Here is a 21651-nt window from a genome sequence, read left to right on the forward strand (position 1 = left end):
GGTTCCAAGGAGAATAGATTCATTTAATATCAAAATCAGTTTAACTACTTTACCCTAATTTATACGTCAGCTGTTTTAAAATAGCCAATCTGCTATTAAGAGAAAAAAAAGGTTTACAAATGTTGAATCATCTTGAAAAATGTAACACCACAAATCTTATGGGGGTCCCTGGCACAATACATTTTGAGGGGTCTGTGGCTATAACCCTACCATTGTGTTTTTTAAATAGGTAAAAAGGTAAGGTAAAAAGTACCCTTTACATTTCTTTATTGGAACAAGGCTTCATGATATCCTCAGAAACAACTATTTGAACACAACAAAATTAATTACCACCATTTTAGTTACTTCTGGTCTCTATACAAAAAAAGTGATGTAGTATATTCAGGACTAAAAGTAGTTATTAAACATGAGAATATTACTACCAGGTTATTTTGTTATAACACATTGGTCTAATAATAAGTAACTAGGTTAAAGAAATTGATGTCTCACTGAAAATCTACTGTGCCAGCAAAGAGGGACTGAGTTTGCCTAACAAAAGACTAATCAGTCCTCACATTTACATTGAAAGGTGTGGTGAGTACATCACCTGATGAAGCTTCAAAGACTGAAACACTTTGATAAGGAAAACAGATGGTGGTCACCAATGTAAATAGCACAAATCATGTGTTCCTCTCTTTTACTGATTCCCCAGGCAAGCAAGACAGTTGCTGGAAGCCAAAAAGCAAGTTTGTAAGGAACATAGATAAGATAAATAAGATAAAATAAAGTTGAGTTGCGGTATTTTTCCCTGACTGAGAAAAACCAAAGGTCACCAGGCTTAAGCATTTGGCTAATGTAAAATTAGCTAATGTAAATGAGTCTAATCCTTCGTTTGCAACTTTTTCTAAGTAGACTCAGGATGAGAAATAGTAAACTTATATGATATTCTGATATAAAACCCAAAACCTGTTGAATATACATAAGATACATTGTACCAAGGATTCCTACTTTTACTGCTTTAATAAAAACTGGACTAAAGATTCACAGATCGAAGATCAATGAGGTTTACATACTAAAATAGTAACCAATAGACTTGCTTTAAGTTTATTTTTATAACACTACATTTTAGTATAAATAAGTCACGGTGGATAAATGTTTATTTACACGAAAGCTCCAAAATGAACCTGTTTCTACCTACAGTATAGTAACAGTGCAGAGTTCAGTTTTTGAGGCTGGGAGTAGAGCACAGGGTGTAGCAGGTTGGACAGAGGCTCCACAGAGAGTACTCTCTCTTTCATAGAGCACAAAGGTCTGATTCAATCATCCTCTGACAAAGCAGCCTGATCCTTTTGATCAGTGGATTCAATCTGACTGTTGGTAAAACTGGTAAAACTATATAACTATATACTATATATATATATATATATATATAGATAGATAGATAGATAGATAGATAGATAGATAGATAGATAGATAGATAGATAGATAGATAGATAGATAGATAGATAGATAGATATTGTGTCCGCCAGGCCGAAAGGCAAAATAGGGTTCAGTTTTGCACCCCGTCCGTCCGTGTGTCCGTGTGTCCTTCTGTCCTTCTGTCTGTGACCAGTTAATCTCCGGCACCGTTGGCCCGGTCACTGCGAAACTGCACACACACACACTCCCTGGCTGCCAAAGCAGAACCTCTGCCCCAAATTTTTCAGATCAGTCTGTCATAGCGCCACCATTAAGGTCTTTGCACACAGGGTGCGATTAGTCAATCAGTTTTTACCGCATGCGAAAAGACGAATCGAACTGGGTTCGATTGAAAAAAAAAACGCATCGCCTCATCGCATCACCGCACGGGGTGTGCATGAGGTCATTGAGAACCATGTGTTCATTTAAAAAACATATATTGTCCGTTTTTTCCGTGCGGAAAATCGCACCCTGTCTGCAAAGGCCTTTAGGCCGATTTTTTTCCAAAAAAAAGATATTACTCCTACAGATTTTGTCCAAAAATCACGCAAATCGGTCCACTGTATCTCTATAGTCATGTGATCAAAACAGATCTATCAGATTTTCCATATTCCATCCTGATTGGCTAAGATTGGCTTCCAAAGTTTGCAGGATTGGTCCGTTTTGAACAAAATGCCTCAACACAGCTAGCGATTTCCGTGACATTTCGCACGCACATTCCCACTAGGCTGAGGAAAATGCCTCTTGAAATGTTTCAAATCATCATACCTGATGAAGATCCTAAGGGGTTGAAACGTTGTGTGTGCTGTGAGCCTCAAATAGAATTGTGGTCGCTGGAGCGTCAACAGTGTGCAGACTTCCTCTTCTTTCTATGGTGTGTATTTCTGAGTCCAGCACCTGCAAACTTTTACGGAGATGTGCGTGCTTCCCTTTTTGTTCTGAGTTCTAATGTTTCAAATCAGCCTCATGGTGGCGCTATAACAGGCCGATCGGTGTTTTTAAGTACAACTGCACCGATTTGCGTGAAGCTTTGCACGCACACTCCCTAAGAGCCAAGGAAAAACATCTGCCCTGCATTTTTCGCATCTGCTTTTTATAGCGCCACCAGGAGACCGACTTATGTAAAACACATTTTTGGATATTACTCCTTCAGATTCTCTCCAAAAATCACGCAAATCGGTCCACAGTATCTCTATAGTCATGTGATCAACAGCCTTTCCCTGAATAAATAAAGGAAAAAGAAAAGAAAAAGAAAAAGATGTGCATGATTTTCATCCAATATCAGTCATCAGTATTGCACAATTTGGTCTGTTGACTTTCATCAGATAAACAACACATGTGATAGGTTGTCACACACAACCAGAGTTGGAGTACATTAGTGTGATAATGTGGAGGCCTGGGTAGGGGTCTAATGGGTCGTACAAACAAAGCTATAGGATAGTGAGGAATGGGTTACAGAAGGGGAACATTAACAGCAGCTTTGATTCAACCCTTCCGTTACTGAAAACACTCAGACTGTCCTTGCATTGCCTTATTGGTTGCCATGGAGACATGACAGCAAAACAGTGTCATAGGTGACAGATTTATACTACTCTGTTATACACATGATTCGATCATAGCATCATATCTGCCTTTGACACTGCTAATACTGAGTACTACAGGGAGCAAGTACAGAGCAAACAGGATAGGACCTAAAACAGAGCCCTGGGAAACACCACAGGATAGAGTAGGGGACTCAGATGTGTAGGGACCTTATTACTTATGCTGCTCCATTATCTGAAGAAGCTTAACAAAAATAACTTTTACTCCTGTACACAAGCTTGATGTAACAAGAAAGTCCATTTGGAAACTTGAACCTTTAAGTGAGAATTATCAGTGGTGACTTATCCACAGCTAAGGAAAATATTTTTAAATATATTTTTAGTTTGATCATATCAAACAGCTTTTAATTCAGTTCTACTGGTTGCTCTGGGATCTGAGAGGGGGGGGGGGGGTTGCTTGATTGTAACTGCCATTTACTAATTTTGTTTGGCTTCACACATGGTCTCCATCATTTCAGTCATACATTCACTGATGGTAGTGTTTCAAATTGCAACTCTTCATCAAATTAGCTTACATTCTCTTGGCATACTAGACACATCAGTCTGGTGCTCGTTGGAGTGAGAATTAATGCATATTTTTCGAGACCAGGGAAGATCAGTGAGCTTTAAACACATTGAAATCACACAAGACAAAACAAGTGGATGTTTAGTTGTACAGAGTGTGGCACAATGTTTAATCAAAAGGGACATCTGAACAGACACAATGATTCATACAGGGGAATGTACTTGTACAGTTTGTAGCAAAAGCCTTTATGACAAGTCCTATCTAAAGTAACACATGAGTACTCTTGGGGGAAAAGCCATTCCTGTACAGTTTGTGGTGAAGGCTTCGGTTATATGTGTATGTTGAAACGTCACATGAGGACTCAACCAGGGGAAAAGACCTTTACTTTTACATTTTGTGGCAAGGCTTTTGTTTGATGGGTCATTTGAAGACACATATGAGGACTCATACATGGGAAAAGCCTTTGAATTGTACAGTATGTGGTAAAGGTTTTGGTTAGATGGGTGATTTGAAGAAACACATGAGGATTCATACAGGGGAAAAGCCTTTTACTTGAAGACTGCCGTGCGGCCCTGGGGCAGATCCTTGCACAGGGCATCCAGGTGTTCGATGGTGGGCATCCGCGCCAGGCCCTCGGCCGTGCGCCACAGGAGGGTCACACCACACAGGTCTATCAGCGAGCCGTCCACCAGTTCCTGAGACTCACCGTCCACCTGGACGGAAATATGAGAAGATAAGAATTGGTAAGGATGCATAACCTGATAAACATAGATGTGTACATATTCGTCAAAAGGATAACAAAAAAAGATTGAGAGTTTATTTCTATTTTGTGGTCCTTTGAATTCATGAGTGTAAATTGAGTGCCATGTGTTTGGGGAAGGAGGGTATAGAGAAAGGCTAAGAGGACAAAACATGAAACATACAGACGAGATGAATCAACTTGTCAGCCGACATGGTGGAATCAAAACAAGTATGGTGGCTCAGGAGGGACACAACACTGCTCAAAAGGCAAAGACAGCTGCGGAAAACGCAAATGATCGACCCTGGTCCGAAAAAAATAAATACGGACGAAATATTTGGCGGCAGTGTGCAAGCATGATTGACATAACGTGAGGTTGATTCTTTTTTTTTACTTGCTCCGAAATTCGCCCTGAAAACGCACCAGTGTGCAAGGACCTTAACAGTGAAAGTTTGTTCAACGTCTAGGCTAAGAATAGACGTTGAAAAAACTATCAATAGCCCGAAAAATGCTCAGTGGGTGATTGCCACCTGACAAACCATCTAAAAATGATGCTAAATATACACACTACTCTACACTGAAAAGCTTATTTTCATGCCAATATTCCTGTTGAAATGTCCCATTCTGATTTCCTCTGAAGCGTTTTGCATATTGTGCGTTTGCCCACAGTGATTCGGGCACACGCCACCCACCAAGCAACAAGCTTCTTTTCATTTCACGTTCAGCACAGGTCTACAAGATTCATCTAAATTTACACATTTGTAACCTGTTATCATCTGCAGTATACTGTAGGCTACGTTCAGACAAACTCATCATGTCTGTGTCATGTCATTTATTTACATCAGTGAGTAGAGCAACACTTCTATTATGATGTGACCCTTCTACCAGGGTCATGTATATTTATGTATGAAACAAAGGGAGAAATGCCTTGCGCTAAATCATCAAAACGTCAGTTTGTGTGACCCTCTGATTTCCGTAATGTATTTCACACTTTGTTTTCGCACAACCTTGCCTGATTATACATAAATAATATGCCAAATACAGTTTTTAGTCTTCTTTTTTTTTTATGTGCACGTGTACATTGTTTGTTGAGTACATGTAAAGACTGTATACAATCCTCACCATCTTCCCCCGTTCAGAGTTGGTCTCCCGGAGGGTGAAGACGTTGCCGCACACCGAGATCTCCCTCCACGGGCCGGGCTTGGAGTCCTGAGTGAAGCCATGGAGCGGGTGCTTCACCAGCACGCCGTTGGTGGTCAGTCCGTCCATCTCACCATCAGGCGTCTCCCATTTAACTGCATTCACCTGTGGGGGGAGGAAGGCAGTGGTGAGCAAAAGCAGTGATACCGTAAAATAAGTATAAGTCCTGTATTAAAAATGTTACTTGAGTGAAAGTACAAAAGTATTGGTATCAAAATATGTATACTTCTAGTAACAAAGTAAAAGTAACAAACTCTTTTTCAAAGGCAGCAGATCTAGAAACTCACAACACATCACATTGTGATGTGCTGTGATTGCCTATTTCCGAGGTATTCATTTTGCATGCATTTTGTTCATAATGGATTGACCAATAAATCAAACAAGTTATGTATCCCTGTATTTGTTTCTTCTTTACCTTTATTATGCTGAGCACAAGTGCTCTTTTTCAGCTACGCCCTGCACAGTCACACAGACACAATTTAATTTGACATTTCATAACCTACACCCAGGAAGATGTTCTTGGAGGAGTCGTAGCCGGCGGCGTAGATGCGCGCGGTGTAGGGCGGGCTCCTCTGGAAGATGATGCGGCAGGCGAAGCGTGAGATTTTACCCTGAATCGACTTGTCTGACACTGTTTTCGTCACCACAAAGTCAATGGGACTCTCCCTGGAACGCCCGATCTGATATAAAGAAACACACAAGGGGTTTCACATTACTCACAGCTTATTGACATCCACTGTATTATCACCCTAGTTTTCCTATTTAGGACATGTCATTATAGTTACTCATTATAGGAGGGTGGCGACACACTTAACCCCCTTATGCCCCAATCAGGAGAGAGAAACAAACAAACGATGCCTCGGTGGAAAGACAAGTCTCTTTCTTTCCAACAAAAAATAAAACAGTGTAACCGCGACCAGGGACAGGGCTCTTAATGTTAGTGCATAATGGATCCTACAGACCTGAAACATGTCCGTATTGCTGTCAGGAGCGTATTCAACCACGACCGTGGTGGCTTGGGAGAGAGTGTAGGATACGGTGTGCTGGTCCATGCTGCTGATAGCCTATGGAACACAGAGAAGTTCACTGTTAGAAGGACTCAACCTCAGTAATTGAGTCAAAGCATAGATTACTCAACTACAAGTGAAAGTTGCTCTCAAATTTGTAATTGAGTTAAAGTAATGGAGTAAACACATGCATTGAGTACTCAAAAGTGCACGCTTGTAAAAAAAAACACTTCAAAAGAAGACATTAAATCAAATGTACATTTTCATTTTAATATCAAGGCATTGCTGTATTGATATTTAGACATTTACCAAAACAAATTTCCAGGAAAATAAAGTCAATAATAATGAAATTAGCAGATCTACAAGCTCACAAGGTTGTGAACATGTACTTCAGATCTGCTATTTTCAATATATTTTAAATAGAGCTCAAGTGAATAATTAGTAACAGTGGAGTGGAGTCAAAGTCATAAGTATCCATAATTACAAATAAATACTTGAGTAAATACTACAAAAATGTGCCTAATTACATCTAGTAAATGCTATTGTCTTACTACCTCAACCACTGGAAACCACATGTTATTTTCTAATGCCATGTGGTACTTAGTTGAGTTTGCTGCTTTCCCAGGGGTCCTTGGGGGGGTTCCAGGGGTTACATGTCGCCTTTCCGACGTTAACGAACCCTATACCTAACCCTAACCCTAACCCTAACCGCACACGGAAGCCACTAGTCGGAATAGCGAGATGTCGGAATGGAAGGCGCTTACCGTTCCAGGGGGTCCAGGTAAATTATAGTTAGGAACCAAATGAACCCTGTCTTTAACTCTGAGATTAACCAATGGAACCATATTTGTTTCCATTGTGTACACTCACATTTGTAATAAACACTGGGGATTTTACAGTGGATTGTAGACAGTAGCGGAAAGTAACTATGTACCTTTAGTCAAGTACTGTACTTAAGTGCATTTTGAGGTACTTTTAGTTTATTGGAGTATTTCAGTTCCTGATTCAGAGGCATATAGAGGCATACTTTTGAACTTTGACTTGAGTAAGATTTTGACTGTATAGGAACATTACTTGAACTTTTTTACACAGTGACAGTGGTATTGTTACTTTTTCACATCTGAGTACTTCTTCCACCACTCATTGTACCTTAGCTGCATGTGGATTACAGTCCATGTGTACAGTGCTTGGTTTCACACCATTGGCGTTGGGTCTCTTGTACAATGTGAAGGGGCTTTTCGTCCTGGCCTCGTCCATGTTGGGCAGGTGGCCATTGTACCTGTGAAGAGAAGATGAAACAGTGGTGGGAACACTGTGGTTAATAAAGCAGGCTTGCAATGAGCTTCTGTTCAGATCTTTAAAACCGCAAACAACACGTGGACAGTGCAGTAACATGTAGCTTCATTTTTATAGAAATCCTTTATGTATGCTATTCGTAACATTATTTGTTGTAAATAATCCACTAATGCCTTATCTAGTGTAGAGATATGCTGTCTTTTACTTTTAATACATGCATCATGGCGAAATAAAATAATCATTACATCAACTTGGCCAGATTATGATGTACATACATTATTTGTTAATTTCTAATGACGAGCGACATGGCCGCAGTGTGAACATGATCAATTCGATGAATATTGATACTTTTACGTTTCATACCCCAGGACAATGAGCTCCCCATATTTGACTGGCTGCATAGCGGAAGACTCCTTCAGAGGGACGTTGGTGCCGGGCTCTCCTATAGCGGAAGACTCCTTCAGAGGGATGTTGGTGCAGGGCTCTACCATAGCAGAAGACTCCTTCAGAGGGACGTTGGTGGGGAGCTCTCCCATAGCGGAAGACTCCTTCAGAGGGACGTTGGTGGGGAGCTCTCCCATAGCGGAAGACTCCTTCAGAGGGACGTTGGTGCAGGGCTCTCCCATAGCGGAAGACTCCTTCAGAGGGACGTTGGTGGGGGGCTCTACCATAGCGGAAGACTCCTTCAGAGGGAGGTTGGTGCAGGGCTCTCCCATAGCAGAAGACTCCTTCAGAGGGACGTTGGTGCAGGGCTCTCCCATAGCGAAACACTCCTCTGTCACCTGCTTCAAAGTCTAGTGGTTGTTGCTGTGCTTTACGCCCCACTTAACCTGCAGACATCACAAGAAAAACACATGTTAGGTTTCATTCCAAAATGAGACATCCTCCCTTTTTTTCTTTTTTTTTTTTAAGCAAAATGTATTCAAAGAGTAGACATGACATTGTATTCAAATTTGCAAAAATTAAAACAACTCTTCGGTTTTATATTTTCTCCCAACAACTCCCATCCACCCCTCCCCAGTCCTCCCCAACCACCCAACATTTTCCCCATGAGGCCGGACATACACAACATACACAACATACACAACAATACATGTACATGTACAAGATCTGAAATAAATACAGTAGGATACATAGTTCCTTCATAGACTCCTTCAGAGGGACGTTGGTGGGGAGCTCTCCCATAGCGGAAGACTCCTTCAGAGGGACGTTGGTGGGGAGCTCTCCCATAGCGGAAGACTCCTTCAGAGGGACGTTGGTGGGGGTGCAATAAGCACTCTGTAATAAGCACTCTGTAATATCTTGTTAGATTTCACCCCGAAAAACATAGAATTATTGGAATGAAGTATATAAACCGAAGATTGGAGGCAGACTAAACAAGCAATGTTGAAAATGTTAAAGAAAACAACTAACTTAAAAGACAAAAGGAAATCCAAGACAATTTGCCTTACTTACTTGACTTGATCTTGTGTAGGATATCCAACAATGGCTGGGTAGAAGAAACTAACAGCTTCTCAAAAGTAAGTTTTGTAGTAATTATAACAGCTCCTCCGTTCGGTCAAGTCCTCAAGCCTCAATGTCCTAACTGAGGTTCATGATGTGCTATTTATACTGTATGTGCTGCTCTCTCTTTCTCTTCGATTCAATCATTTACAGTTCTTTACATCCTGATCAAAAACCTTTTCAGCAGATTCCCTCTCTCTCTCTCTCTCTCTCTCTCTCTCTCTCTCTCTCTCTCTCTCAATTCAAATCAATTCAATTAATTTCAATTCAAAGTGGCTTCATTGGGAGGTGAAAACATGTTTATTTTGCCAAAGCAAAATTGGAACAAAACCATAAAAAACAACGTAGGTACAATTAATAATAATAAATAAATGTGTAAACACAACTTATAGAAAACGATCTTACAAAACCAAACACATTGTGCATCTGAAAAAGTCAGAAAAAGTTATGCATCCACGTAGGAAAAGTTAGCTTGGGAAAAACGTTTGAAACAAAGGCATCAATAATTATAATTATTCAACACTGAAACAAATGTGCATTTCAATATCAGGTATTAATCTTTTGAATAATCTTGACATAAGTATCAAAAACTGCAGAAATGTTAAACAGTTCAAGCGATGCTATAAGCAGTCATTTATACTACATTATGGTCAGATCATTTTATACTGATTTACTGATTTAATAAGTTACTATGATTATTTGCTTTATATGAATTGTTTTTTTAATTGACTATTTTCTTTACTTTATATGATCTTTTATTACTTTTAGTAGGATCAATTTATATGTATTATATGTACATTGTGTACTCATTTTATATCAATTTGTATTAAATATTGTTTTACAATAGGTTATTTGTCATGGTAAGAAGGGGGCCGGACTAGATAAGCATTTGCTTCTTTCTGTCCCTTCTTGAACACATGTTTTGAAATTGTGATGATGATGTATGGAGTCTTCTGTACTTTTAAATTGTTCAAGATAAATAAAGATCAAATCAAATCAAATTCAATGTTTTGCATTCCCTTCACTTTGTAGAAAACCTCTGTGACAAATAGCAGCACAATTTTATTACGTATTTAACGATAGTTGCTCTGTTTGTATTTACAGTATTTCAGTATATCTAGATCACTCGTTGTGCAGACAGAACAGAAATACACACAATGATTATTAGTCCATAGGTTGGTTGTTCTGTCACAGCAGCTCACACATCTTGCTGCTGTGTTTGCACATTGTTGTACTTCACCCAGCAGATATAGGAGGTTTTTTTTTGGTCATAGATCATGGTGATAGTAATCTGTGGAAAGTATGTGTCTCTGATGTCTTGGTACAGTGGTTAAGTGGTTAGAAAGCGTAGCTTCGTCTTCTCTTGGGAGCAAGCTCTGCCTATGGCGGCCTTTCTCGATCACAAGACTTTGTTCACTGAGTCTATATAGTCAAGGCTTTGCTTAGTTTTGGGCCGGTCACAGTGCTCAGGTATTCTGCTGCTGTGTATTCTCTGTTTAGGGTCAAATAGCAGTCTCAGATTTTGGGTTGTTTCGTTCCAATGTGTCTGCTAGATTTATTTTAGCTGTCTTATTTTACACCAGGCCAGAGGTCAGGTTTTTACCCATGTTCGTGTGTAATTCCTTATTAGACCAATCAGTGTATAACCTTTTGTGCACGCTTCCAGTAGGCAATATCAACTATATCAATGCAGTCCTGACACACACACACACACACACACACACACACACACACACACACACACACACACACACACACACACACACACACACACACACACACACACACACACACACACACACACACATTGTATATGATAAGACTAAAACAAAATCCTATCAAAGTAAGAGTTACAAAGGATTCACATGAAAGCTGCTATGGTACTTTAAGTTGTGTCTGTTATTGAATGATATCCTATTCATGATTGTTATTGCTGTTTGATGCCATTCAAAACATATTTTAAATACTGCAATTTTGATTTTGATTGTAGTTCTCACTTATTTATCCTACATAATATAAGGTAACTGTCCTTCAGTTACTGCACACTCTGTTCCGCATTGTTCTCCTCAGTGGGTTGAGCAATTGATCTGAACTTGCACACAGGCATTGACCATTGGCACATGCAGACAGTGACAAATACATGTTTTTCACTTTCCCAAAATGTAAGCTGTTTATCAGCGTTTTTGTGTAAACGCCAGAGATTCAGAGTTCAGCCAATGGGATTTGTCATCATGGTTACAGCCCTGCAGGCTATGGCATCTCTAGCGGCTGGCTACACTAACTTGGCTTATACACACTTTGGATATCATCTCCATAGCACTATCACGCACATTGACACGTGCACTGTTTGAATTCATATTTTGTTGTTAGCACACATAGCTTAGCTGAAACACCATGAACATCAACTTATAATCCACATCAGGCCATACATGCCCGGGTTGTTACACACACGCACACACACACACACACACACACACACACACACACACACACACACACACACACACACACACACACTCACACTCACACTCACACTCTCACACACACACACACACACACACACACACACACACACACACACACACACACACACACACACACACACACACACACACACCATTGAAGCCACTATGCATACCGAACGAATAACCCAAAAGTCTGCATATAGTTTGCACATCGCCGGGGTATGGACTATAGTTATCATTATTTATTATTTAATTATTTAGGCGTCAGACTTTTAATAACAAAAACACTCAAAGTGGGGTCCAGGGGTCCTTGAGGGGGTTCCAAGGAGAATAGATTCATTTAATATCAAAATCAGTTTAACTACTTTACCCTAATTTATACGTCAGCTGTTTTAAAATAGCCAATCTGCTATTAAGAGAAAAAAAAGGTTTACAAATGTTGAATCATCTTGAAAAATGTAACACCACAAATCTTATGGGGGTCCCTGGCACAATACATTTTGAGGGGTCTGTGGCTATAACCCTACCATTGTGTTTTTTAAATAGGTAAAAAGGTAAGGTAAAAAGTACCCTTTACATTTCTTTATTGGAACAAGGCTTCATGATATCCTCAGAAACAACTATTTGAACACAACAAAATTAATTACCACCATTTTAGTTACTTCTGGTCTCTATACAAAAAAAGTGATGTAGTATATTCAGGACTAAAAGTATTTATTAAACATGAGAATATTACTACCAGGTTATTTTGTTATAACACATTGGTCTAATAATAAGTAACTAGGTTAAAGAAATTGATGTCTCACTGAAAATCTACTGTGCCAGCAAAGAGGGACTGAGTTTGCCTAACAAAAGACTAATCAGTCCTCACATTTACATTGAAAGGTGTGGTGAGTACATCACCTGATGAAGCTTCAAAGACTGAAACACTTTGATAAGGAAAACAGATGGTGGTCACCAATGTAAATAGCACAAATCATGTGTTCCTCTCTTTTACTGATTCCCCAGGCAAGCAAGACAGTTGCTGGAAGCCAAAAAGCAAGTTTGTAAGGAACATAGATAAGATAAATAAGATAAAATAAAGTTGAGCTGCGGTATTTTTCCCTGACTGAGAAAAAACAAAGGTCACCAGGCTTAAGCATTTGGCTAATGTAAAATTAGCTAATGTAAATGAGTCTAATCCTTCGTTTGCAACTTTTTCTAAGTAGACTCAGGATGAGAAATAGTAAACTTATATGATATTCTGATATAAAACCCAAAACCTGTTGAATATACATAAGATACATTGTACCAAGGATTCCTACTTTTACTGCTTTAATAAAAACTGGACTAAAGATTCACAGATCGAAGATCAATGAGGTTTACATACTAAAATAGTAACCAATAGACTTGCTTTAAGTTTATTTTTATAACACTACATTTTAGTATAAATAAGTCACGGTGGATAAATGTTTATTTACACGAAAGCTCCAAAATGAACCTGTTTCTACCTACAGTATAGTAACAGTGCAGAGTTCAGTTTTTGAGGCTGGGAGTAGAGCACAGGGTGTAGCAGGTTGGACAGAGGCTCCACAGAGAGTAATCTCTCTTTCATAGAGCACAAAGGTCTGATTCAATCATCCTCTGACAAAGCAGCCTGATCCTTTTGATCAGTGGATTCAATCTGACTGTTGGTAAAACTGGTAAAACTATATAACTATATACTATATATATATATATATATATATATATATATATATATATATATATATATATATATATATATATATATATATATATATATATATATATATATATATATATATATATAGATAGATAGATAGATAGATAGATAGATAGATATTGTGTCCGCCAGGCCGAAAGGCAAAATAGGGTTCAGTTTTGCACCCCGTCCGTCCGTGTGTCCGTGTGTCCTTCTGTCCTTCTGTCTGTGACCAGTTAATCTCCGGCACCGTTGGCCCGGTCACTGCGAAACTGCACACACACACACTCCCTGGCTGCCAAAGCAGAACCTCTGCCCCAATTTTTTCAGATCAGTCTGTCATAGCGCCACCATTAAGGTCTTTGCACACAGGGTGCGATTAGTCAATCAGTTTTTACCGCATGCGAAAAGACGAATCGAACTGGGTTCGATTGAAAAAAAAAAACGCATCGCCTCATCGCATCACCGCACGGGGTGTGCATGAGGTCATTGAGAACCATGTGTTCATTTAAAAAACATATATTGTCCGTTTTTTCCGTGCGAAAAATCGCACCCTGTCTGCAAAGGCCTTTAGGCCGATTTTTTCCAAAAAAAAGATATTACTCCTACAGATTTTGTCCAAAAATCACGCAAATCGGTCCACTGTATCTCTATAGTCATGTGATCAAAACGGATCTATCAGATTTTCCATATTCCATCCTGATTGGCTAAGATTGGCTTCCAAAGTTTGCAGGATTGGTCCGTTTTGAACAAAATGCCTCAACACAGCTAGCGATTTCCGTGACATTTCGCACGCACATTCCCACTAGGCTGAGGAAAATGCCTCTTGAAATGTTTCAAATCATCATACCTGATGAAGATCCTAAGGGGTTGAAACGTTGTGTGTGCTGTGAGCCTCAAATAGAATTGTGGTCGCTGGAGCGTCAACAGTGTGCAGACTTCCTCTTCTTTCTATGGTGTGTATTTCTGAGTCCAGCACCTGCAAACTTTTACGGAGATGTGCGTGCTTCCCTTTTTGTTCTGAGTTCTAATGTTTCAAATCAGCCTCATGGTGGCGCTATAACAGGCCGATCGGTGTTTTTAAGTACAACTGCACCGATTTGCGTGAAGCTTTGCACGCACACTCCCTAAGAGCCAAGGAAAAACATCTGCCCTGCATTTTTCGCATCTGCTTTTTATAGCGCCACCAGGAGGCCGACTTATGTAAAACACATTTTTGGATATTACTCCTTCAGATTCTCTCCAAAATCACGCAAATCGGTCCACAGTATCTCTATAGTCATGTGATCAACAGCCTTTCCCTGAATAAATAAAGGAAAAAGAAAAGAAAAAGAAAAAGATGTGCATGATTTTCATCCAATATCAGTCATCAGTATTGCACAATTTGGTCTGTTGACTTTCATCAGATAAACAACACATGTGATAGGTTGTCACACACAACCAGAGTTGGAGTACATTAGTGTGATAATGTGGAGGCCTGGGTAGGGGTCTAATGGGTCGTACAAACAAAGCTATAGGATAGTGAGGAATGGGTTACAGAAGGGGAACATTAACAGCAGCTTTGATTCAACCCTTCCGTTACTGAAAACACTCAGACTGTCCTTGCATTGCCTTATTGGTTGCCATGGAGACATGACAGCAAAACAGTGTCATAGGTGACAGATTTATACTACTCTGTTATACACATGATTCGATCATAGCATCATATCTGCCTTTGACACTGCCAATACTGAGTACTACAGGGAGCAAGTACAGAGCAAACAGGATAGGACCTAAAACAGAGCCCTGGGAAACACCACAGGATAGAGTAGGGGACTCAGATGTGTAGGGACCTTATTACTTATGCTGCTCCATTATCTGAAGAAGCTTAACAAAAATAACTTTTACTCCTGTACACAAGCTTGATGTAACAAGAAAGTCCATTTGGAAACTTGAACCTTTAAGTGAGAATTATCAGTGGTGACTTATCCACAGCTAAGGAAAATATTTTTAAATATATTTTTAGTTTGATCATATCAAACAGCTTTTAATTCAGTTCTACTGGTTGCTCTGGGATCTGAGAGGGGGGGGGGGGGGTTTGCTTGATTGTAACTGCCATTTACTAATTTTGTTTGGCTTCACACATGGTCTCCATCATTTCAGTCATACATTCACTGATGGTAGTGTTTCAAATTGCAACTCTTCATCAAATTAGCTTACATTCTCTTGGCATACTAGACACATCAGTCTGATGCTCGTTGGAGTGAGAATTAATGCATATTTTTCGAGACCAGGGAAGATCAGTGAGCTTTAAACACATTGAAATCACACAAGACAAAACAAGTGGATGTTTAGTTGTACAGAGTGTGGCATAATGTTTAATCAAAAGGGACATCTGAACAGACACAATGATTCATACAGGGGAATGTACTTGTACAGTTTGTAGCAAAAGCCTTTATGACAAGTCCTATCTAAAGTAACACATGAGTACTCTTGGGGGAAAAGCCATTCCTGTACAGTTTGTGGTGAAGGCTTCGGTTATATGTGTATGTTGAAACGTCACATGAGGACTCAACCAGGGGAAAAGACCTTTACTTGTACATTTTGTGGCAAGGCTTTTGTTTGATGGGTCATTTGAAGACACATATGAGGACTCATACATGGGAAAAGCCTTTGAATTGTACAGTATGTGGTAAAGGTTTTGGTTAGATGGGTGATTTGAAGAAACACATGAGGATTCATACAGGGGAAAAGCCTTTTACTTGAAGACTGCCGTGCGGCCCTGGGGCAGATCCTTGCACAGGGCATCCAGGTGTTCGATGGTGGGCATCCGCGCCAGGCCCTCGGCCGTGCGCCACAGGAGGGTCACACCACACAGGTCTATCAGCGAGCCGTCCACCAGTTCCTGAGACTCACCGTCCACCTGGACGGAAATATGAGAAGATAAGAATTGGTAAGGATGCATAACCTGATAAACATAGATGTGTACATATTCGTCAAAAGGATAACAAAAAAAGATTGAGAGTTTATTTCTATTTTGTGGTCCTTTGAATTCATGAGTGTAAATTGAGTGCCATGTGTTTGGGGGAGGAGGGTAGAGAGAAAGGCTAAGAGGACAAAACATGAAACATACAGACGAGATGAATCAACTTGTCAGCCGACATGGTGGAATCAAAACAAGTATGGTGGCTCAGGAGGGACACAACACTGCTCAAAAGGCAAAGACAGCTGCGGAAAACGCAAATGATCGACCCTGGTCCGAAAAAAATAAATACGGACGAAATATTTGGCGGCAGTGTGCAAGCGTGATTGACATAACGTGAGGTTGATTCTTTTTTTTTTTACTTGCTCCGAAATTCGCCCTGAAAACGCACCAGTGTGCAAGGACCTTAACAGTGAAAGTTTGTTCAACGTCTAGGCTAAGAATAGACGTTGAAAAAACTATCAATAGCCCGAAAAATGCTCAGTGGGTGATTGCCACCTGACAAACCATCTAAAAATGATGCTAAATATACACACTACTCTACACTGAAAAGCTTATTTTCATGACAATATTCCTGTTGAAATGTCCCATTCTGATTTCCTCTGAAGCGTTTTGCATATTGTGCGTTTGCCCACAGTGATTCGGGCACACGCCACCCACCAAGCAACAAGCTTCTTTTCATTTCACGTTCAGCACAGGCCTACAAGATTCATCTAAATTTACACATTTGTAACCTATTATCATCTGCAGTATACTGTAGGCTACGTTCAGACAAACTCATCATGTCTGTGTCATGTCATTTATTTACATCAGTGAGTAGAGCAACACTTCTATTATGATGTGACCCTTCTACCAGGGTCATGTATATTTATGTATGAAACAAAGGGAGAAATGCCTTGCGCTAAATCATCAAAACGTCAGTTTGTGTGACCCTCTGATTTCCGTAATGTATTTCACACTTTGTTTTCGCACAACCTTGCCTGATTATACATAAATAATATGCCAAATACAGTTTTTAGTCTTCTTTTTTTTTATGTGCACGTGTACATTGTTTGTTGAGTACATGTAAAGACTGTATACAATCCTCACCATCTTCCCCCGTTCAGAGTTGGTCTCCCGGAGGGTGAAGACGTTGCCGCACACCGAGATCTCCCTCCACGGGCCGGGCTTGGAGTCCTGAGTGAAGCCATGGAGCGGGTGCTTCACCAGCACGCCGTTGGTGGTCAGTCCGTCCATCTCACCATCAGGCGTCTCCCATTTAACTGCATTCACCTGTGGGGGGAGGAAGGCAGTGGTGAGCAAAAGCAGTGATACCGTAAAATACGTATAAGTCCTGTATTAAAAATGTTACTTGAGTGAAAGTACAAAAGTATTGGTATCAAAATATGTATACTTCTAGTAACAAAGTAAAAGTAACAAACTCTTTTTCAAAGGCAGCAGATCTAGAAACTCACAACACATCACATTGTGATGTGCTGTGATTGCCTATTTCCGAGGTATTCATTTTGCATGCATTTTGTTCATAATGGATTGACCAATAAATCAAACAAGTTATGTATCCCTGTATTTGTTTCTTCTTTACCTTTATTATGCTGAGCACAAGTGCTCTTTTTCAGCTACGCCCTGCACAGTCACACAGACACAATTTAATTTGACATTTCATAACCTACACCCAGGAAGATGTTCTTGGAGGAGTCGTAGCCGGCGGCGTAGATGCGCGCGGTGTAGGGCGGGCTCCTCTGGAAGATGATGCGGCAGGCGAAGCGTGAGATTTTACCCTGAATCGACTTGTCTGACACTGTTTTCGTCACCACAAAGTCAATGGGACTCTCCCTGGAACGCCCGATCTAATATAAAGAAACACACAAGGGGTTTCACATTACTCACAGCTTATTGACATCCACTGTATTATCACCCTAGTTTTCCTATTTAGGACATGTCATTATAGTTACTCATTATAGGAGGGTGGCGACACACTTAACCCCCTTATGCCCCAATCAGGAGAGAGAAACAAACAAACGATGCCTCGGTGGAAAGACAAGTCTCTTTCTTTCCAACAAAAAATAAAACAGTGTAACCGCGACCAGGGACAGGGCTCTTAATGTTAGTGCATAATGGATCCTACAGACCTGAAACATGTCCGTATTGCTGTCAGGAGCGTATTCAACCACGACCGTGGTGGCTTGGGAGAGAGTGTAGGATACGGTGTGCTGGTCCATGCTGCTGATAGCCTATGGAACACAGAGAAGTTCACTGTTAGAAGGACTCAACCTCAGTAATTGAGTCAAAGCATAGATTACTCAACTACAAGTGAAAGTTGCTCTCAAATTTGTAATTGAGTTAAAGTAATGGAGTAAACACATGCATTGAGTACTCAAAAGTGCACGCTTGTAAAAAAAAAACACTTCAAAAGAAGACATTAAATCAAATGTACATTTTCATTTTAATATCAAGGCATTGCTGTATTGATATTTAGACATTTACCAAAACAAATTTCCAGGAAAATAAAGTCAATAATAATGAAATTAGCAGATCTACAAGCTCACAAGGTTGTGAACATGTACTTCAGATCTGCTATTTTCAATATATTTTAAATAGAGCTCAAGTGAATAATTAGTAACAGTGGAGTGGAGTCAAAGTCATAAGTATCCATAATTACAAATAAATACTTGAGTAAATACTACAAAAATGTGCCTAATTACATCTAGTAAATGCTATTGTCTTACTACCTCAACCACTGGAAACCACATGTTATTTTCTAATGCCATGTGGTACTTAGTTGAGTTTGCTGCTTTCCCAGGGGTCCTTGGGGGGGTTCCAGGGGTTACATGTCGCCTTTCCGACGTTAACGAACCCTATACCTAACCCTAACCCTAACCCTAACCGCACACGGAAGCCACTAGTCGGAATAGCGAGATGTCGGAATGGAAGGCGCTTACCGTTCCAGGGGGTCCAGGTAAATTATAGTTAGGAACCAAATGAACCCTGTCTTTAACTCTGAGATTAACCAATGGAACCATATTTGTTTCCATTGTGTACACTCACATTTGTAATAAACACTGGGGATTTTACAGTGGATTGTAGACAGTAGCGGAAAGTAACTACGTACCTTTAGTCAAGTACTGTACTTAAGTGCATTTTGAGGTACTTTTAGTTTATTGGAGTATTTCAGTTCCTGATTCAGAGGCATATAGAGGCATACTTTTGAACTTTGACTTGAGTAAGATTTTGACTGTATAGGAACATTACTTGAACTTTTTTACACAGTGACAGTGGTATTGTTACTTTTTCACATCTGAGTACTTCTTCCACCACTCATTGTACCTTAGCTGCATGTGGATTACAGTCCATGTGTACAGTGCTTGGTTTCACACCATTGGCGTTGGGTCTCTGGTACAATGCGAAGGGGCTTTTCGTCCTGGCCTCGTCCCTGTTGGGCAGGTGGCCATTGTACCTGTGAAGAGAAGATGAAACAGTGGTGGGAACACTGTGGTTAATAAAGCAGGCTTGCAATGAGCTTCTGTTCAGATCTTTAAAACCGCAAACAACACGTGGACAGTGCAGTAACATGTAGCTTCATTTTTATAGAAATCCTTTATGTATGCTATTCGTAACATTATTTGTTGTAAATAATCCACTAATGCCTTATCTAGTGTAGAGATATGCTGTCTTTTACTTTTAATACATGCATCATGGCGAAATAAAATAATCATTACATCAACTTGGCCAGATTATGATGTACATACATTATTTGTTAATTTCTAATGACGAGCGACATGGCCGCAGTGTGAACATGATCAATTTGATGAATATTGATACTTTTACGTTTCATACCCCAGGACAATGAGCTCCCCATATTTGACTGGCTGCATAGCGGAAGACTCCTTCAGAGGGACGTTGGTGCCGGGCTCTCCTATAGCGGAAGACTCCTTCAGAGGGATGTTGGTGCAGGGCTCTACCATAGCAGAAGACTCCTTCAGAGGGACGTTGGTGGGGAGCTCTCCCATAGCGGAAGACTCCTTCAGAGGGACGTTGGTGGGGAGCTCTCCCATAGCGGAAGACTCCTTCAGAGGGACGTTGGTGCAGGGCTCTCCCATAGCGGAAGACTCCTTCAGAGGGACGTTGGTGGGGGGCTCTACCATAGCGGAAGACTCCTTCAGAGGGAGGTTGGTGCAGGGCTCTCCCATAGCAGAAGACTCCTTCAGAGGGACGTTGGTGGGGGGCTCTACCATAGCGGAAGACTCCTTCAGAGGGAGGTTGGTGCAGGGCTCTCCCATAGCAGAAGACTCCTTCAGAGGGACGTTGGTGCAGGGCTCTCCCATAGCGAAACACTCCTCTGTCACCTGCTTCAAAGTCTAGTGGTTGTTGCTGTGCTTTACGCCCCACTTAACCTGCAGACATCACAAGAAAAACACATGTTAGGTTTCATTCCAAAATGAGACATCCTCCCTTTTTTTCTTTTTTTTTTTTAAGCAAAATGTATTCAAAGAGTAGACATGACATTGTATTCAAATTTGCAAAAATTAAAACAACTCTTCGGTTTTATATTTTCTCCCAACAACTCCCATCCACCCCTCCCCAGTCCTCCCCAACCACCCAACATTTTCCCCATGAGGCCGGACATACACAACATACACAACATACACAACAATACATGTACATGTACAAGATCTGAAATAAATACAGTAGGATACATAGTTCCTTCATAGACTCCTTCAGAGGGACGTTGGTGGGGAGCTCTCCCATAGCGGAAGACTCCTTCAGAGGGACGTTGGTGGGGAGCTCTCCCATAGCGGAAGACTCCTTCAGAGGGACGTTGGTGGGGGTGCAATAAGCACTCTGTAATAAGCACTCTGTAATATCTTGTTAGACTTCACCCCGAAAAACATAGAATTATTGGAATGAAGTATATAAACCGAAGATTGGAGGCAGACTAAACAAGCAATGTTGAAAATGTTAAAGAAAACAACTAACTTAAAAGACAAAAGGAAATCCAAGACAATTTGCCTTACTTACTTGACTTGATCTTGTGTAGGATATCCAACAATGGCTGGGTAGAAGAAACTAACAGCTTCTCAAAAGTAAGTTTTGTAGTAATTATAACAGCTCCTCCGTTCGGTCAAGTCCTCAAGCCTCAATGTCCTAACTGAGGTTCATGATGTGCTATTTATACTGTATGTGCTGCTCTCTCTTTCTCTTCGATTCAATCATTTACAGTTCTTTACATCCTGATC

At 40.4% G+C, this 21651-nt stretch overlaps 2 protein-coding genes and 1 pseudogene across 3 annotated transcripts in view; 1 reads left to right on the plus strand and 2 right to left on the minus strand.

The window, feature by feature from the left end:
• Window positions 1-21651, plus strand: part of LOC311036533 — a 102968-nt pseudogene that overhangs the window by 34116 nt on the left and 47201 nt on the right. The window lies entirely within an intron of this gene.
• On the minus strand, window positions 4092-8546 carry LOC311063823 (E3 ubiquitin-protein ligase pellino homolog 1-like; the record flags this gene model as incomplete). Its single annotated transcript, XM_084083434.1, has 6 exons — window positions 4092-4256; window positions 5405-5587; window positions 5986-6162; window positions 6445-6546; window positions 7639-7768; window positions 8149-8546. The coding sequence occupies 6 exons, from the start codon at window positions 8544-8546 to the stop codon at window positions 4092-4094; spliced, it is 1155 nt and encodes a 384-aa protein (XP_083939560.1).
• LOC311063834 (E3 ubiquitin-protein ligase pellino homolog 1-like) lies at window positions 16193-20739 on the minus strand (the record flags this gene model as incomplete). The annotated part of the gene is made up of 6 exons (XM_084083443.1): window positions 16193-16357; window positions 17507-17689; window positions 18088-18264; window positions 18547-18648; window positions 19742-19871; window positions 20252-20739. The coding sequence occupies 6 exons, from the start codon at window positions 20737-20739 to the stop codon at window positions 16193-16195; spliced, it is 1245 nt and encodes a 414-aa protein (XP_083939569.1).

Source organism: Gymnoscopelus microlampas (genome assembly GCF_963454915.1).
Source record: "Gymnoscopelus microlampas genome assembly, chromosome: 2".
Taxonomy (NCBI): Eukaryota; Metazoa; Chordata; class Actinopteri; order Myctophiformes; family Myctophidae; genus Gymnoscopelus; species Gymnoscopelus microlampas.